This window comes from Enhydra lutris, unplaced genomic scaffold, assembly GCF_002288905.1.
Source record: "Enhydra lutris kenyoni isolate GAN:26980312 unplaced genomic scaffold, ASM228890v2 scaffoldscaffold10, whole genome shotgun sequence".
Classification (NCBI taxonomy): Eukaryota; Metazoa; Chordata; class Mammalia; order Carnivora; family Mustelidae; genus Enhydra; species Enhydra lutris.
The window spans coordinates 7,994,920-8,012,245 of NW_019154094.1; the positions used below are offsets into that span (position 1 = coordinate 7,994,920).

General features: G+C 42.4%; 1 protein-coding gene across 3 annotated transcripts in view; it reads right to left on the minus strand.

The window, feature by feature from the left end:
* Window positions 1-17,326, minus strand: part of LOC111144093 (inositol hexakisphosphate kinase 1) — a 63,866-nt gene that overhangs the window by 22,399 nt on the left and 24,141 nt on the right. For 2 of the 3 annotated variants that reach the window (XM_022498203.1, XM_022498204.1), the window contains exon 2: window positions 709-1,058. In XM_022498203.1, coding sequence (XP_022353911.1) covers window positions 709-931 — 223 coding nt within the window. In that variant the 5' untranslated portion in view covers window positions 932-1,058. Of the gene's footprint in view, window positions 1-708; window positions 1,059-5,193; window positions 5,278-17,326 lie in introns of those variants that run through there. The other variant, XM_022498207.1, reaches the window with a different exon arrangement.

Below are 17,326 nucleotides of genomic sequence, written 5' to 3' on the forward strand. Positions count from 1 at the left end.
TTGGTTTCAGCTCAGGTCATGATCTCAGAGTCTCGAGACTGAAGCCCATGGAGGGCTCCACGCTCAGCATGGAGTCTACTTGTCCCTCTTCCTCTGCTCCTCCCCTGCCCCCAACACTCTCTCTCATAAATAAAAATAAAACCTTTTAAAATTTAAAAATAAAGTGACTTAATTCTGGTGTATATTCATGGGGTTCTATTCTATAAAGCCAATTTACATTTTCAAACATTATTTTTCCTTTAAAAGTTAGGACTTCCAGGCACCCCTAGTCCTTCTGTGAATTCCTTACCATCAATTCATTCCCGCAGCACATTCAGACATCAGCTCCACCCAGCCTCCTTGCCAGCTACCTCACCACTTTAGCCTGGAGAACATCCAATTCTTTCTCCTCTGGGACCAGAGAAGTACTTCCCCTCCTAGACCATCCCAGCAAACAGGGGAACCCACCTTGCTAACAGCATGCTCTTCACGAATAGGACTTAATGCTGTGAATTCTTTTGAGGTTTAGCTATCAGTGAATTCAGATTTTCAAGATCTAAAGACCTCGCTGGTGCTTTTGGCCTCAAATTTTGCTTAACAAACTGATTTAGCTGCTTTGCGACAACAGACCTACAATCACCTCACATGGCCAACAAAACAAGGAAAACTGAGCTGAGGGGCTGCAAAACCCCCAGGCTGCTGCTCTCCCCGAACTGGCCAGTGACTGACCTTTGTACTCAGGGGTGAACTCCTTCATTTCGGGAGGGAGGGACTCGTAGAAGCGCTGCTCCCGGGAGATGAGGGGCTTGCACACAGTGTGGTCGTCGTAGCGCATCATGCTGCTGTGTCCGCCCACCTGGTGGATGAAGGGCTCCAGGAGGACTCCCCGGTCTCCGGCCCGACTTGCGTTCTTGCCATACTGCCCCACTTCCATGGTTTGACAAACACACATTGCGTTGGGGGCCAGTTGCACACTGAGGGCAGAGGATGCAGCACATGGGCCACAAAAAGAGAGCTAGGCAGAAGGTCCTGGTAAGCTGAAAGCAATGGTCAGAGTCTGTTCAGCTTATTCTTCTTTCCTAAAAGAAAGGAGACAGGAAAAGAGGGAATCAAAATACCTCACAAGCTACTACTTCACTGGAGTTCACAGAACATCTGCTCCATGAGTAAGAATGGGATTCTGAGGGCGGCTGCCTGGTTCCGACGGTTGAACAGGTGACTCTTGATCTCAGGGTCATGAGTTTAAGCCCCATGCTAGGTGTAGAAATTACTTTAAAAATAAATTTTAAAAATATTTTTAAAAAAGAATGGGATTCTCTGTTTTTTGCCCCTGCTATGTGTTTCCCCAGCACATACAATGTTGCCTGGTGCATGAGAGCCAGGTGGCAAGTTTTTCTGAATGACACAACTTCGATCTCCTCCATTTTTTTAATGCACAGAAGCCCACACGTTCTTCCTTTCCTAGCTATCATATAACCTTCCACATACCCTAAAGGATTTGATTTTAGAGCTACAATATGTTAACGGTCATCAGAAAGGCCAACTATCCCTGTTTACTTCATATTCAAAGATAAGCATTCAGGGGAAAAAACAGAAGGCAACATGAACTCATCTTGTTCAGACTTCTCACTATATCCAGTAATGGTAAGGGTCTCTCACTTCCTCAAAGAAGGGTTTTCGAGAAATCTGGTCACAACAGATTTTCAACTTTTCTGCTGAAAGTCAAAGAGCAGGCAGGGAAAGCCATTCCTTGCTGAGTTGTAGCCATAGAAAGGGTTTGCTTTTCGCAAGGAAAATCAGGCTTCTAGTTTCTTCTACTTAAAATTTATGGTCATCACTCCAGTGCCATAGAGCTTCCCTTTCCATATACTCTACACCAACCAGTAAGACAAGGAAAGGTCCTTTGTACTTAAATACCTACCTTATAACGTCAATTTGCTCTCAAGAAAGTTAAAGTAATGGTCAACTTCCCTAATACCGAATATATTTTGAAATTAGGAATGTAGCAGGCAAGACTACAATCTGAAAGATCAAGACTAAAAAAGAAAAATATTTGTAAGAGCAGAAATATGGCTTTACCTTTAAGAAATAAAACATTATTTTCCTTCCTAACCTCATTAATTTATGGGCAAAATAGGCTATTAAAGAACCCTACTGCAAAACTGCAAAATTTTCTTATTTCAAAGCTACCCAGGAAGCTCTGTTCTATTTCATGGCTATCAACAAAAATAAGTGATTTTCCATTCCCCTAACCAATCACCACCACTTCAATGCACACAATGCATATTTTTGCTTACCTGCTCATTTTCTAGTCTTCCTTCAGGAGAAGGCAACTCCCTGCCCCCAGAATTTTCCCAGATTCCATTCTCCCAAACACAAGTTGGGTGCGCACACCCCTATGAGTCCTAACATACCTTGTGCCAACCATCTCAGCAATACATCGTTGTACTGTCCCCTATTTACTTGTCATCACCACCACAAACCATTCCCTTGTGTTTCCATCTAGGGTCCAAGGCAGTTCCTGACATACAGGAAAATGATCAAAAGTAAGTTTGTTGGAATGAATGAAATAATTCCAGGAAGAGGGCTGCAAGGAGTAAACGCATAACGATATGAAAACAGGAGTCACCTAATGGCAGTGTTAAGTGGAGAAGCAGCTATAAAAGGCCTCTTCTCAGGGCTCCGGAGGTGCCCACCATGGCAGTGGACTCTACCTAGCACTACCAACTGGCTTTTACCCTGGCCCCGCTGCATGCCCTCCAGGATTGCCTCTGATGGGGGATGGGGTACCCAGACAGTACTAAACTTTCTAGCCCGGGTCAGTGGGTGTCAGAAAGGAGAGAGATCGATAGTGCCAAGTGCCCCAGAAGAGTTGGACTCTGAGAGACGCATGGCAACCTCGGCAGCCTCCAAAGGACTGAAAGGTTCAAGTCCAATCTCCAGTCAGATCTAGACTTGGTATTTTGTTCCTACATGATATATACATAAAGTCATGGGACTGTTTCTGTAGTTGAAATATTTTCTTAGAAGTAAATATGTAAGGGGCACCTGGGTGGTGCAGTCAGTTGAGCACCCAACTCTTGGTTTCTGTTCAGGTCGTGATCTCAGGGTCATGAGACTGAGCCCCGCAACAGGCTCCATGCTCAGTGCAGTCTGCCTGAGACTCTCTCTCCCTCTCCCGCTGCCCTTCCTGCTCGTGCGCGTGCGCTCTCTCTCTCTCTCAAGTAAATCTTAAAAAAAAAAAAAAAAGACAATAACGTGTAAAATATATTTCTATAAGCTTTGTTTTGGCGTTTCTTTTTAAATAAACCTGGAATCTAAAAAAGGTAGGCAAGTCACTTAACCTCAAATTTCCTCACCTATGGGGCACCTGGGTGGCTCAGTCAGTTGAGTGTGTCCGACTCTTGATTTCGGCTCAGGTCATGATATCAGGTCAGGGTCGTAAGCTGAAGCTTGAGTGGGGCTCTGCATTCAGTGTGGAGTCTGCTTTTCTCTCTCCCTCCCCTTCTGTCCCCAAACTGCATATACATGCGTATACATGCTCTCTCTCAAATAAATAAAATCTCAAGTTTCCACACCTATAATTTGAAGACATGCCAACCACTAACCCTGTGGAAGATGCTGATGCAGGCAAAGGGCTTGGCTTGGGCTTGCCCGGCCTACTGCCCTGCTCTGAAGTCCTGGAACCAGCAATAGCTCTGACTCTTTTGTAAGCAACCAGAAGTTGCTCCTGAAGTCTGTGTCTACCAAGGTCCACTCTAAAAACCAGGGACTGAGAAGGCTGTAGATGATGACATCTTTCTCCACTATTTCCTTGCTAACAGGGTACCAATCAGGTAGTCCAACCTCAAAGGGAATATGAAACTTCATTCTAGCTCAGGGAAAACCTCCAAGAAAACTTCCATCCCTATGAGAGGGCTGCTTTAGAAAAGGGCATCTGACCATCTTCTAAGCATGAGACAAGAGGGGAAGCTGGCCAGGGGTCCTCCGGGAAAAGTCACCTTGCCCTTAAAGAACACAAGAGAGGCATCCATATTCTGTCTGGATGTGTATCTGAGACTACGGTAGCCACCTAGAGACCCTAAAAGATACTAGCCTGAAGACAAGGCCAGGGTTGCCTGGGTGGCTCAGTGGGTTAAAGTCTCTGCCTTCAGCTCAGGTCGTGATACCACGGTCCTGGGATCGAGCACCGCATCGGGCTCTCTGCTCAGCAGAGAGCCTGCTTCCTCCTCTCTCTCTGCCTGCCTCTCTGCCTACTTGTGATCTCTGTCAAATAAATAAATAAAATCTTAAAAAAAAAAAAAAAAAGACAAGGCCAACATGCTGAGCATGCAGAACAGAAGGACAGAAATCAGGATCCCTGATGTTGTCCCTGAAGTACTGGATATCTTGTTATGTAACAAAAATAAATTTCCCTTTATGCTTTCAGCCAGTCTCATTAGGGTTTTCTATCACTTGTAGTCAAAACCATCCTAGATGAAGGGACAGAAAAGCACCCAAAATCCCCAGATCTCTAGTTAATAGATTTTGTACATAAAGAGGTAAGTGTTTTCTATGATAACAAGGAAAACTTCCAACAACCGAAGAACAAGCCCTTCACTGATGATGATTTTCCAAAAGGAAAAATGCAGCTTTACGATCTTTAAAGTGTCCCCAAAGGCAGACTGTTTGAATTATACCTGGTCCACTAGGTATGGTACCAAAACACTAGAAAAGAATCCGACAAACAGAAAATTCATTCTCAGGGTGCCTGGGTGGCTCAGCGGGTTAAAGCCTCTGCCTTCAGCTCAGGTCATGATTCCAGGGTCCTGGGATCAAGCCCTGCATTGGGCTCCCTGCTCAGCAGGGAGCCTGCTTCCCCCTCTCTCTCTCTGCCTGCATCTCTGCCTACTTGTGATCTCAGTCTGTCAAATAAACAAAATCTTAAAAAAAAAAAATACAATAAAAATAAAAAAAGAAAAAAAAGAAAATTCATTCTCTCATACGTCATCAAGAACCTGCCCAAATATCCAAATAATTAGCTTAGAACTGATTCTACTGTGATTCAACAACAGGCAGACCATAAACAAAATTTACACTCTGGCCACTTCAGGACCCCACTGATCATTATTTTTCACAAACACATCTAAATACAATGGAGTTGATAAATCCTATTTTCCAGAGTATAACTAATCCTCAAAGATTTTCCCGACTGTCCTCTGCAAGTACACTGACCTGATTTCAAGTAGTTTATGCCATTCAAAACGTCAACAGCTTCTAATCTTCTCCAGACTTAGCAAGAAGAAAAACTTCCAAATTCTTTAAAAGCTACAAAGTATCCAAAAAAGTCAGATAATTAAAATCATGATGTTTCATCGCAGTGGGTTAAACGAACGACAACAACAACCAAAAAAACCCACCAGTACATGTTTCAGCTTTTTTGCTCTGTAAGCAACTCCAAAGGCTTCTCTGGGGGAAACTTTATAAATGGTATGCTTTCCCCTATGTGGCAATAAATTGAGGTTCTCTATTTGGTTTACAATATATTTGGTTTACAATACAAGGTAGGGGCTATGACAAGGGGAATAGGAAAATTTAAAAATGTTTTAATTCCAGTGTAGTTAACATACAGTGTTTATTAGTTTCAGGTGTATAATACAGTGATTTAAGAATTCTAGGGGCGCCTGGGTGGCTCAGTGGTTGTGTCTGCCTTCAGCTCAGGTCATGATCCCAGAGTCCTCAGGTTGAGCCCTGCATTGGGCTCTCTGCTCTACGGGAAGCCTGCTTCTCCCTCTCCCACTCCCCCTGCTTGTGTTTCCTCTCCTGCTGCGTCTCTGTCAGATACATAAAGATCTTAAAAAAAAAAAAAAGAATTCTGTACATTACCCAGTGTTCACTGTAATAAATGTAATCTTAATCCTTATCACCTATTTCACCTAACCCCCTACCCACCTCCCCTCTATAACCATCTGTTTGTTCTCTACAGTTAAGAATCTGGTTTTTGGTTTGTCTCTTTTTGTTGTTCATTTGTTAATTTAATTTCTTAAATTGCACATATGAATGAAATCAGTATTTGTCTTCCTCTGACGAGCTTATTTCACTTAACATTATACTCTAGATCCATCTGTGTTGTTGCAAATAGCAAGGTTTTGTTCTTGTTCATGGCTGAGTAACACTCCACTGTATATACATACTACATCCTCCTTATTCATTCGCCTATCGGTAACATTCAGGCTGCTTCCATTATCTGGCTATTGTAAATAATGCTGAAATAAACACAGGGGTGCATATATCCTTTCGAATTACTGTTTTCATATTCTTTGGGTAAATACCCAATAGGGAATAGAATGACTTCCAGATTGAGACTAATAAAAACATATATTTTTTAATATTTCTGTTTTAAAAAAGACCAACCAGACACCACCTCCTGCAAATGTCACAAGAGCTCATTTAAGGAGGAGAAAAAGCTTAGATATAATAATCTGCGCATTATAAATACCTCACAAATCTATGCACTGAACTACATTAGGATTTGCAGTCTTTTCTTTCTGTAAAAACCACTTTGCTTTGTAATTAGCACAGCTCAGAGAGAGAAATTCTCCCTTAGTACCAAAAATATTCCTTAATCCCCTGAGCACAACTGCAATTTCTCATTCTGCCATTTCTACATAAGATTTGTCCACTCACGGGGCACCTGGCTGGCTCAGTCAATAGAGAAGCAACTCGTGGTCTTGGGGTCGTGAGTTCTAGTCCCACACAGGGTGTGGAGGTTACTTTAAAAGTAAATTTTAAAAAAAGAAAAAAAGACTTGTCCACTCTTCTCATGAGGGAGTGAGGGCTCCTCATGCAAATACGCTTGTATCAGATAAGAGCTACAGCAGCAGAATCTTCCCTTCCTGTGGAACTTCTAAACCATGTAAATACTTCAAGGACAAACAGGAACAAAAGAAAGCGAACAGTCTAAAACCATGCCAAGAGACTAGAAAGAAAAAGGAAATGGCTGGAACCATTTCTTGGAACCCCTGCTAAACTGAACAAGGAAGAATAAACAGCAAAAAAAAAAAAAAAAAAAAAAAACCAACCAAGAACCAAGTTTTTCAAAGTTCCCCAAGTTTCTGCAGAAGAGGTAATTAACAAAGGCAATATTTGCAAACCATTGGGCAAGAATGAGTATCACAAAGGGGCCTCGTTTGAGCACCCGGACAGCAGTCCGATCCCCTGCAGCTCTACTGAGCACTAACACACCCTCACCCCACTCACAACACAAAGAGCCTCCTCTTCCCCAGTGGTGCATTAGTCACCTGGGAGGCATCTGAAGGAAAGCGATGCCCAGATTTATCTTCCACCCCACTCCAGAATTAGCTGCAGTTAAAAGCCTCTAGAATATTCCATTATAATCTCAGTCCCTCTACAGGCCATGACTTAACTGCACTGCCCAGTCAAGTAGTATGCTGACGCTCCTACCCCTGGCTGTCACTGTCAAAGCCTTCTGTATTTTTTTTCACAACGCCACTACCTTCAGCATCTCCAACCGCATCAGCCCTCCAAGCTGTTCAGTGTCAATACCACCAAGAGGTCACCACAATATTTTGATCATGCAATGCAACATGGTCACCAGCACTAACATTCTGGGCATGCCGACAGCCAACCTGAGGATCTTCCTGCACAATAAGACCAAGTCATCAGGGCACCTGGGTGGCTCAATCATTAAGCGCCTGCCTTCGGCTCAGGTCATGATCCCAGGGTCCTGGGATCGAGCCCTCCATCGGCCTCCCTACTCAGCACGAAGCCTGCTTCTCCCTCTCCCACTGTCCCTGCTTGTGTTCCCTCTCTCTCGCTGTGTCTCTCTCTGTCAAATAAATAAAATCTTAAAAAAAAAAAAAAAAAAAAAAAGACCAAGTAACCAGATACGGTGAAACCAGTAAGTTAGTAAGTACCTTCTCCTGGTCATGACTAAGGACCTGAGCAATCATAATTATTGTCAGAACATACCAAAGGAAGGTTGATGGAAAATAAAGTTTCTAACACACACACTCACACACCCCCCAAAGAAAGCCCTCACCACCTCCAAATATCATCACACTGGGGATTAGGTTTCAACATATGAATCTGGGCAGGCTGGGGGAGAGGGGCATGAACCTTCAGTCTATAACAGAAATCATGATCAGTGTTTAAAGCTCTGCCTCCAGAGTATCTGCTCTCTTTTTCTGGTGAGACGTCGCCATTTCTGTGAGACTTGTATGATTATTTGGTAAGGAAATCTTGCTTTTATGAAAAGGAGCTTACACTTTTTTCCTATGGAATAGTTTGTAGCACGATGTGTACTAGATTTTAAATGTTTAAAAATAAGAAAATTCCCACTGCAGAAGCCTGATACATTTCAGTATTTAGTAATAAAGCTCCTTTCTTCCTTTTTTAAAGGTTTTTATTTTTAAGTAATCTCTATACCTAATGTGGGGCTGAAACTCACAACGCTGAGAGCAAGGGTCACACGCTCTACCAATTGAGCCAGCCAGGGGCCCCAGTAAAGTTCCTTTCTAATGAACACAATCTCGAAAAATGGAACCAAATCAAGATAATCTAACATTTATGCATTAAAGACCACTGTGTGTTGAATACCAGCTCTTTTTTTATTAGGTTGTTTGCATTAGGGTCTGAGTCAGGCAAAGGGGGAGAGGGGGAAAGTATAGCACCAAGGTAGGCTTTGGTTTGCCAAAACAAAAACTTGGGACAAGATTAAGTTCTGAGTTTTAGCTAAATCATTGTGATTGAAATTATATAACCCAGTAGATAACACCTATGCCCTAAATACTGGGTTCTTTTTTGTCTTATAAAAAAAACTGGACCCTAACCAAAGGACTACTGGCTTGATTTGTGCGGTTGTCAGCGATAGCTACATGTTTTTTCAACACTGTCACCAGCCTTAGGAACAGAGCAGGGGGTAACACTTGGAGGAAAGGAGCAGAAGATATTCTTCACAAATGTGGATGCTGGACTAAGGGGGGCTGAAGTAACTGCAATTCGCTCCATGTATTTTGATGACTGATGTTCAGAGAAATAATGTAGTTTGAATCAGTTACTCTGGATCACTGAAGTTGCTATTAAAATGGTTAAAATTCTGTCACTTTATGAATGGACTGCTCTCCTAGAAGTCAAGGGGTTCCACTGCTCTGCCTAGGAGACTACACACCACCAGCCACAGGGACACTTTGGTTCCACATTTACTGCATAAAATGAGAAGAAGGATATTCTTAAAACGAACTTGCTGAGAATGAACTTTTTCACCAGCAGACAGCAACAAATGAAAATAAATGTACACTGCAAAGATATTAATTACAATAATTAGGTTGACTTTCTGATTATAGACACTAACTCCTTGAACATATAAATTTTCTGATACTGCTGAAATGTGTATATTACAATAACTCTTTTCCTTTATTTCTTTTAAAGATTTTATTTGAGAGTGAGAGAGAGAGAACGTGCATGCATGAGTCGGGGAGGGGCAGAGGGAGAAGGAGACTGCCCGCTGAGCAGCGAGCCGGATGTGGAGCTCAATCCTGGGAGCCTAGGACCGTGACCTGAGCTGAAGGCAGATGTTTTATCAATTGAGTCATTCAGGCACCCCTCCATTGTAATTTTTTTACAGAATTAAGTATCCCCCATTTATTAATTTACAAACTATAATAAAATCTGACAGTTATTTCATCTCACTAAGGGCTTTGCTTTAAAAAAGGAAAACAACTGGGGACGCCTGGGTGGCTCAAGGTGGCTCAAGTCGTTAAGCGGCTGTCTTCAGTTCAGGTCATGATCCCAGGGTCCTGGCATCCAGCCCCACATTGGGCTCCCTGCTCAGCAGGGAACCTGCTTCTCCCTCTCCCTCCGTCCACCCTGCCCCCTGCCCCCTGCTCGTGCTTGTGAGCGCACTTTCTCTCTCTCCCTAATAAATAAATAAAATCTTTTAAAAACAATTTAAATGGATAACTGTGGTACATTCATATTATGGACTCCCACACAGAAATGAAAAAGTACCAACTACTGCCACACAAAATACAGATGAATCTCACAGGCAGGCTATAGCAAGAAAAAGTCTAGACACTAAAGAGACTATGTGGTGTGATTCTACTCCCATAAAATTCAAAATGATTATGGAGACCACAACAGTGGTTACTCGGGGAAAATCCTAATTAAGAAGGGGTGCAACGATGGAGGGACACAGGCGAATACTATAAATATCCAATGAGCTGTGTCCTTGGACTGTGACCTTTACTATAAGTTAGAGCTTAATTATAAGAAAAAAAAAACAATAGTATTCTCCTGTACCAACAAAAAACAATTAGAAAATGAAAACTATTTAAATACATCCCATTCACAACAGCAACCCAAACCATAAATTACCTATAATCCTTTAAAAATTTTATCAAATAATAAAGCTTTACTGAAGGACCTAAAATTAAGAGGCACAATATAAACAGCTTTTCTGTTTAATTCAACAACACCGCAAGCCTAGAAAGTGGCAATGAATAAAGGCCTTGGCGAAGAAAGAGAAATTGCAATCAGATATGATGGTGGACAAGGTCAGGACTATTTTAAGAAGCAGTAAGGCACTGTCTCCACAGCAAGAGCAATACCTGCTCCCCAAGTTCAAGAGTCGGGCAGGCAGACACATCTGAAATGCAGATCAGCAGACATGCACTCTAAGAAGCCTGGTTAGAATTTCAAATTCTATGGACAACATGTTTTTATAGCCTCAGATTAAGCACTTGGGTTTGATATGAATCTTTTTGTCAAGAGAAGCATACTTGATAACATCACACTGCACAGGCATATTTGCAAATTTCCTCAAAACTGGTTTATTAATCCAGTATTTCTAGTACCTCTTCCAAAATTGGAGGCACCTGGCTGACGCAGTCAGTAGAGCATGCAACACTCAGTCTCAGGGTCGTCGGTTCAAGCCCCACACTGGGCGTGGAGTTTATTTAAAAAAATTAGAATTAAAAAAAAAATTGGGGCGCCTGGGTTGCTCAGTGGGTTAAGCCTCTGCCTTCAGCTCAGGTCATGATCTCAGGGTCCTGGGATAGAGCCCCGCATCAGGCTCTCTGCTCAGCAGAGAGTCTGCTTCCCTCTCTCTCTGCCTGCCTCTCTGCCTACTTGTGATTTCTCTGTCAAATAAATAAATAAAATCTTTTAAAAAAAATTTAAAACAGATCCACTTAATGGGGCGCCTGGGAGGCTCAGTGGGTTAAAACAGATCCACTTAAGCACTAAAAGCATAATGACAAAGTATCGTGCCCTTAAAAAAATCATACGAAATTTAGGTTTTTAAAAAACTAAACTTGTTAAGTCAGGAATGCTAAGTAAAATGTTGGCAATACCGTATCTCTGGTTTACTCTTTACTCTGACACGATCCAAGGGACAAAAGAGCAAAATCATTCTTAATTGAAAAGAACACAACGGGCTGATAAGTCACTCCAACAGAGAAGACCACCACACAAAGCTTGGGTTACAGAGCACTGGACTTTGTGAACACTTATTTCTAACGAATTTTAGAAATAATAAATTGATACGGACTGTGACAGGAAAAGATAACAAAATACCCTCAAATTCATGGAGGAAAAAACTGAAGCAGAAAACTAACACAAAAGCACTTTTGATCTCTAAAGCACAGAACCAAGGGAACCTGCGGATTTCCTAAATTCAAGTCCATTCTTGCTTTTACATACGCCCATAGGTGCTGATACAGATTAGGTATTTGTGACGGAAAGACAACAATCCCCCTTCCCTCAATCCTGGGGACTGTTTCGAGCACTTGCTCACAAAACTCGCCTTTGAGGAGGAAGGAAATATAAGGACTGTTCTCAAGGTACGCAGGGCTGCCAATCTGAGCCTGCCCTACCGATCTAACCAGGGACAGGCATATCAATCCAGAAACCAGAAATCCGCGCAGAAGTCTAGAGCAATCTGGGACATTTGAAATAAGAAAGAAAAAAAAGGTTTAAAGGTATCTATTTTGTTGTTTGTCCTCAGAGAAGAGATGAAGGATTGTTTAGACTTTTGGGTCCTGTCCCAGGAGCAAGGGACACAGTGGCACAGTCCTGAGGACACCAGGCAGACAGCAAACAGGGAGCAAGGAGAAAAGGAAACTTGGCAGGAGGCCTGAAATGTGCCAGCCCATCAAGAAACAGGCAGAACAGAATTAATTTAGAACAAAGAGAGAAGATAGAATCCAGTGATCCCCTTTCCTGCTTTTTACCAGATTTCTAAAGACTAGAAACCCAACACTTACTCAGATATATAGATACATATTTTCAGTAAAGATCCCTTTAAAAGTGTTGGGATGTCTGGATGGCTCAGTTGGTCAAGCATCTGCCTTCGGCACTGGTTATGATCCCTGCTCAGCAGGGAACCTTCATCTCCCTCTCCTGCTACCCCTTGCTTGTACTCTGTCAAATAAGTAAATAAAATCTTAGCGGGGGGGGGATCCTTTTGTAAGTGTCTCAACTGTGCTTTCAAAGAGTGGAGGGGGGTGGGGTGGTTGAGGACAGAATTTTAAGAACATAGGTCCAAAGTGGTACAGGGGAAATCAAAATGAGAAAACACCAAAAGAAAGAAGAAAGGTGCCTCATCCTTCTCACCTGAAACACGGCCTACTCCCAGTTTGTGTGGGATTATTCTTTAACAAGAAGCTGCAGGAATCCCTCTGCTGGGACTAAATTCTTCAGGTGACCCATATCTAAGCCAGGTAAGTTTCTGCCTCACACATTACAAGTGAATCTAAACACGGTCAAGCCTAGAAAGTACACATGTAAAAGGATAAGATAAAGTGTTCTAGGGGTGCCTGGGTGGCTCAGTGGGTTAAAGCCTCTGCCTTTGGCTCCAGTCATGGTCCCAGGGTCCTGGGATAGAGCCCCACGTCGGGCTCTCTGCTCTGCGGGGAGCCTGCTTCCTCTCTCTGTCTGCCTGCCTCTCTGCCTACTTGTGATGTCTCTCTGTCAAATAAATAAATAAATTATCTTTTAAAAAGTGTTCTAAAAAACAAAACCAAAAAACCACAGAACACTTAAAATGAGACTAAACTGCTAAAATATGGAATGAGGAACTTCCTGGACTTATCTCATGCTACTGAGCTCACTGAAGACCCAAAGCTGAAGAGAAGCTTCTGCACAACTGAAAAAAAGATGCAGAGGGACAGTACTAGGCCTGTTCTCACAACCTTGATTTTTTTTTTTTAAGATTTTATTTATTTGAGGGGCACCTGGGTGGTTCAGTCGTTAAGCAACTGCCTTTGGCTCAGGTCGTGATCCCAGGGTCCTGGGATCGAGCCCCGCATCGGGCTCCCTGCTCTGTGGGAGGCCTGCTTCTCCTTCTCCAACTCCCCCTGCTTGTGTTCCCTCTCTCACTATGTCTCTCTCTGTCAAATAAATACAATCTTAAAAAAAAAAAATTGTATTTATTTGACAGAGAGAGAGATCACAAGTAGGCAGAGAGGCAGGCGGCGGGGTGGGGGGGAGCAGGCTCCCTGCTGAGCAGAGAGCCCGATGCGGGGCTCAATCCCAGGACCTTGAGATCATGACCTGGGCCAAAGGCAGAGGCTTAACCCACTGAGCCACCCAGGCGCCCCTACAACCTCGATTTTAGATGTGACCAGTAACTCTCGTCTCTTCTCTCCACCTCCATCCTACTGTCGCTCCGCTGGTGAAGCTGAGCACTGGGGGGGGGGGGGGGGGGGGGGGGGGGGGGGGGGGGGGGCAAGCTGACAGGACTGAGGCAGAGGTGAAGTGAGGTGACTGGAAAATGGATGTAGACACCTGTACTTGGGGCTTTCCCTCACAACATCTTTTGAATAAAATCTGCTCTGTTGCAGAACAGAAACAAAAGAACAATACTTCTTATCACTCACCAGCATTTCAAGTAGCTATAACTGGGTTTATAACTGGAGGTCATTCCAGCTACAAATCTGCTACCCTGCACTAGGGATATTCACAGGTGTCCCGCGATGAAAGAGGTAAAATGTGGAAATAAAACCTCTTACATCTAGGAGAGGGAAACCCAAAGCTCTGGTCACAGCACTGAACTTTTTAGATTACTTGGGGGCCTCATTTAGAACCCACCCCCATTAAAAATGATTACCAGCTTCAAACAAGAAACATCTCCAGAGTAAGGAATTATGCAACCATGAAATAGCTCCTGTCTTTCTTGTAGTATCTCACTGATACCACAAATCTGTTAGAACTCCAAAGGGGTTTTAAATCACAGAATTCTGAACTATTTTAAAAGATGCACCAAGAGACAGCATATACCTAAAAATCAAGATATGGCTACAACCCAGAGGCGTGTTCTTTGGTAGTGAAATCACACACTTAAACATTTTGATGCTAGGGACACCTGGGTGGCTCAGTTGGTTGGACAACTGCCTTGGGCTCAGGTCATGATCCCGGAGTCCCGGGATCGAGTCCCGCATCGGGCTCCCAGCTCCATGGGGAGTCTGCTTCTCCCTCTGACCTTCTCCTCGCTCATTCTCTCTCCCACTGTCTCTCTCTCAAATAAATAAATAAAATGTTTAAAAAAAATTTTTTTGATGCTATACTACTCTACAGATTATCTGAAAATATGATCAAAGAACAGATTACTCAGACATGGACACTGGACTATTTCCAGCTGTAGCTGGGGGAAATGATGAAGGGTCCACCACAGAATAAAGCTCCACTGAGTTTTGCTCTTTTGGGATAATCTGCTGCTATGTACATCCCACATATGGGCTGTGGCCAACTCAGATGTCTCCCCCAAGGACTAGATTCTTGGTATCCTATGTTCCTGCCTCCTGCGAGACCTCCCCCACCTCAAGGCCAAACAGCATAATTCTTCATACAGTCACACATTCAGAAAACAATATGAGCAGATTTAAGGGCACAAAACTGACAGATCCTCCCTCCATTTAAAACTACATCCCACTGAGGGTGATACAATGACATATCTGAACATCTATTGGGTTATGACTTTATTAGCAGGTACCTATAAGCAGATGAGCAATGTGAAAAGTGAGTGTGGGGAAAGCCTATAAAAAGAGGTAAATGACCTGTTTAATGCCTCACAAAATGCAAGAGAGTTTCAAAGCTTCAAGCGGATTACATTCCATCTGTCTTCTACCCTCCCGTGAAACACCAGAATGACTACATTTAGAGGCACCTGGGTGGTTCAGTCAGTTGGGCATCCAACTCTTGATTTCGGCTCAGGTCATGATCTCAGGATTGTGAGACCGAGCCCCATGTGGTGCTCTGTACCAGATGTGGAGCCTGCTTAACATTCTCTCCCTCTGGCCCCACCCAAAATAAAAAGATTCTCCCACTGCCTAATATGTGCACATGCTCTAAAAAACAGCTTTAAACATCAGAAAATACTTCGAACAACCCCACAGACAGCACACAGTTCCAAATAGAGAGGGATCAACTTTCATCCACATAAACCCATCAACAATGTCCCAACTTAGGTAAGTGAAGAGATGTCTCCAAAGAAACATCATTCCATAAGAGTGGGTCCCAAATCTCTCTGTTCTCTCAGCTCCTTCCCTGACCTTCAAGTGACATAAGGAACTGAGCCGGAACATGTAGAACTCTCAGGATTCTGGGAGTCAGGAACATGTGACAAAGAAAAAGAGTGGAACTCAACCTGGAAGCAAACATCAATCTCATGATTAACAAGTTGTTAATCCTTTAATACACCAATTCAACTATTTTCTCTGTCAAGAACTTAGATTTGCGACTATCTGTCCTAGGTACTTTTTTTTTCTTTCTGAATTTTTACTTAAATTCTAGTTAGGTAATATAGTTAAGTAACATATACGTAATATTGGTTTTAGGAATAGAGTTTAATGATTCATTACTTACATATAATGCCCCGTGCTCATTATAACAAGTGCCCTCCTTAAATAACCATCCCCCACCCACTACCCTCCATTAACCCTCAATTTGTTCTCTATCGTTAGAGTTCTTATGGTTTGCTTCCCTCTCTTTTTTTCTTTCCCATATGTTCGTTTTGTTTCTTAAATTTCACATACAAGTGAAATCAAATGGTATTTGTCGTTCTCTGACTTACTTCACTCAGCATAATACACTGTAGCTCCATCCACATCAGTGTCAATGGCAAGATTTCATTCTTTTTCACGGCTTAGAATTGTAGATACATACCATTGGGGTGCATGTATCCCTTTGAATCTGTATTTTTTTACCCTTTGGGTAAATACCTAGTAGTGCAACTGCTGGGTCATAGGGTAGTTCTATTTTTAACTTTCTGAGGAACCTCCATACTGTTTTCCAGAGTGGCTACACCAGTTTGCATTCCCACCAACAGTGTAAAGGGTTTCCCCTTTCTCTGTATCCTTACCAACTTCTGTTGTTTCCTGTGTTTTTCATTTTAGCCATTCTAAAATGGTGTGAAGTGGTATCTCATTGTGGTTTTGATTTGTATTTTCCTGATGATGACTGACGTTGAGGATCTTTTCATGTGTCTGTTAGCCATCAGATGTTTTCTTTGGAAAAATGTCTATTCATGTCTTCTGCCCATTTCTTAACTGGATGTGTCCTAGATAGTTTTTTGGGTAAGGTGTTATATGAGAAAATAAAAGTATATGCTATACTGATGAAGCTAAACCAATGCTAAAATTTTTAAGCTTTTAAGGTATTAGAAATATAAAATTAATGACTTAAGGTTCTCCTTAAGGAGCTAGAAAAAGACCAGGACAACACCTGGGTGGCTCAGTCAGCTAAGCATCTGCCTTCAGCTCAGGTCATGATCCCAAGGTCCTGGACAGAGTCCCACATCAGGCTCCCTGCTGAGCGGGAAGCCTGCTTCTCCTTCTGCCTCTGCCCTGCTGAGCGGGGAGCCTGCTTCTCCTTCTGCCTCTGCCTGCCGCTCCCCCTCCTTGGGCACTCTACTCACTCTCTCTCTCTCTCTGACAAACAAAAAAAATCTTAAAAAAAAAAAAAAAAGCTAGAAAAAGACCAAAGTAAGCAGAAGAAAGTAAATAATAAAGATATAATCAGTCTCAATAAAATAGAAGGGGGGTTAAGAATGTCAAAAGTAGGTCTTTAAAAAAAAATCAATAAATTTCGTAAATCCTCTAGAGAAACTGATCACTAAAAAGAGAATATATTAAATACTACTATCAGGGATGAAAAAAGTGGTATCACTAAAGACCCCATAGGGTATTAAAAGAATAAGGTAATATTATGAGCAACTGTATGTCAATAAATTAAACAAGTCAAACGAAATGGACAAACTCCTCGAAAAATACAACTTAACAAAACTTAACACAAGATAAAATATAAAATCTGAATGGTCTTGTATCTAGCCAGAAAATGCAATCTATCAAAA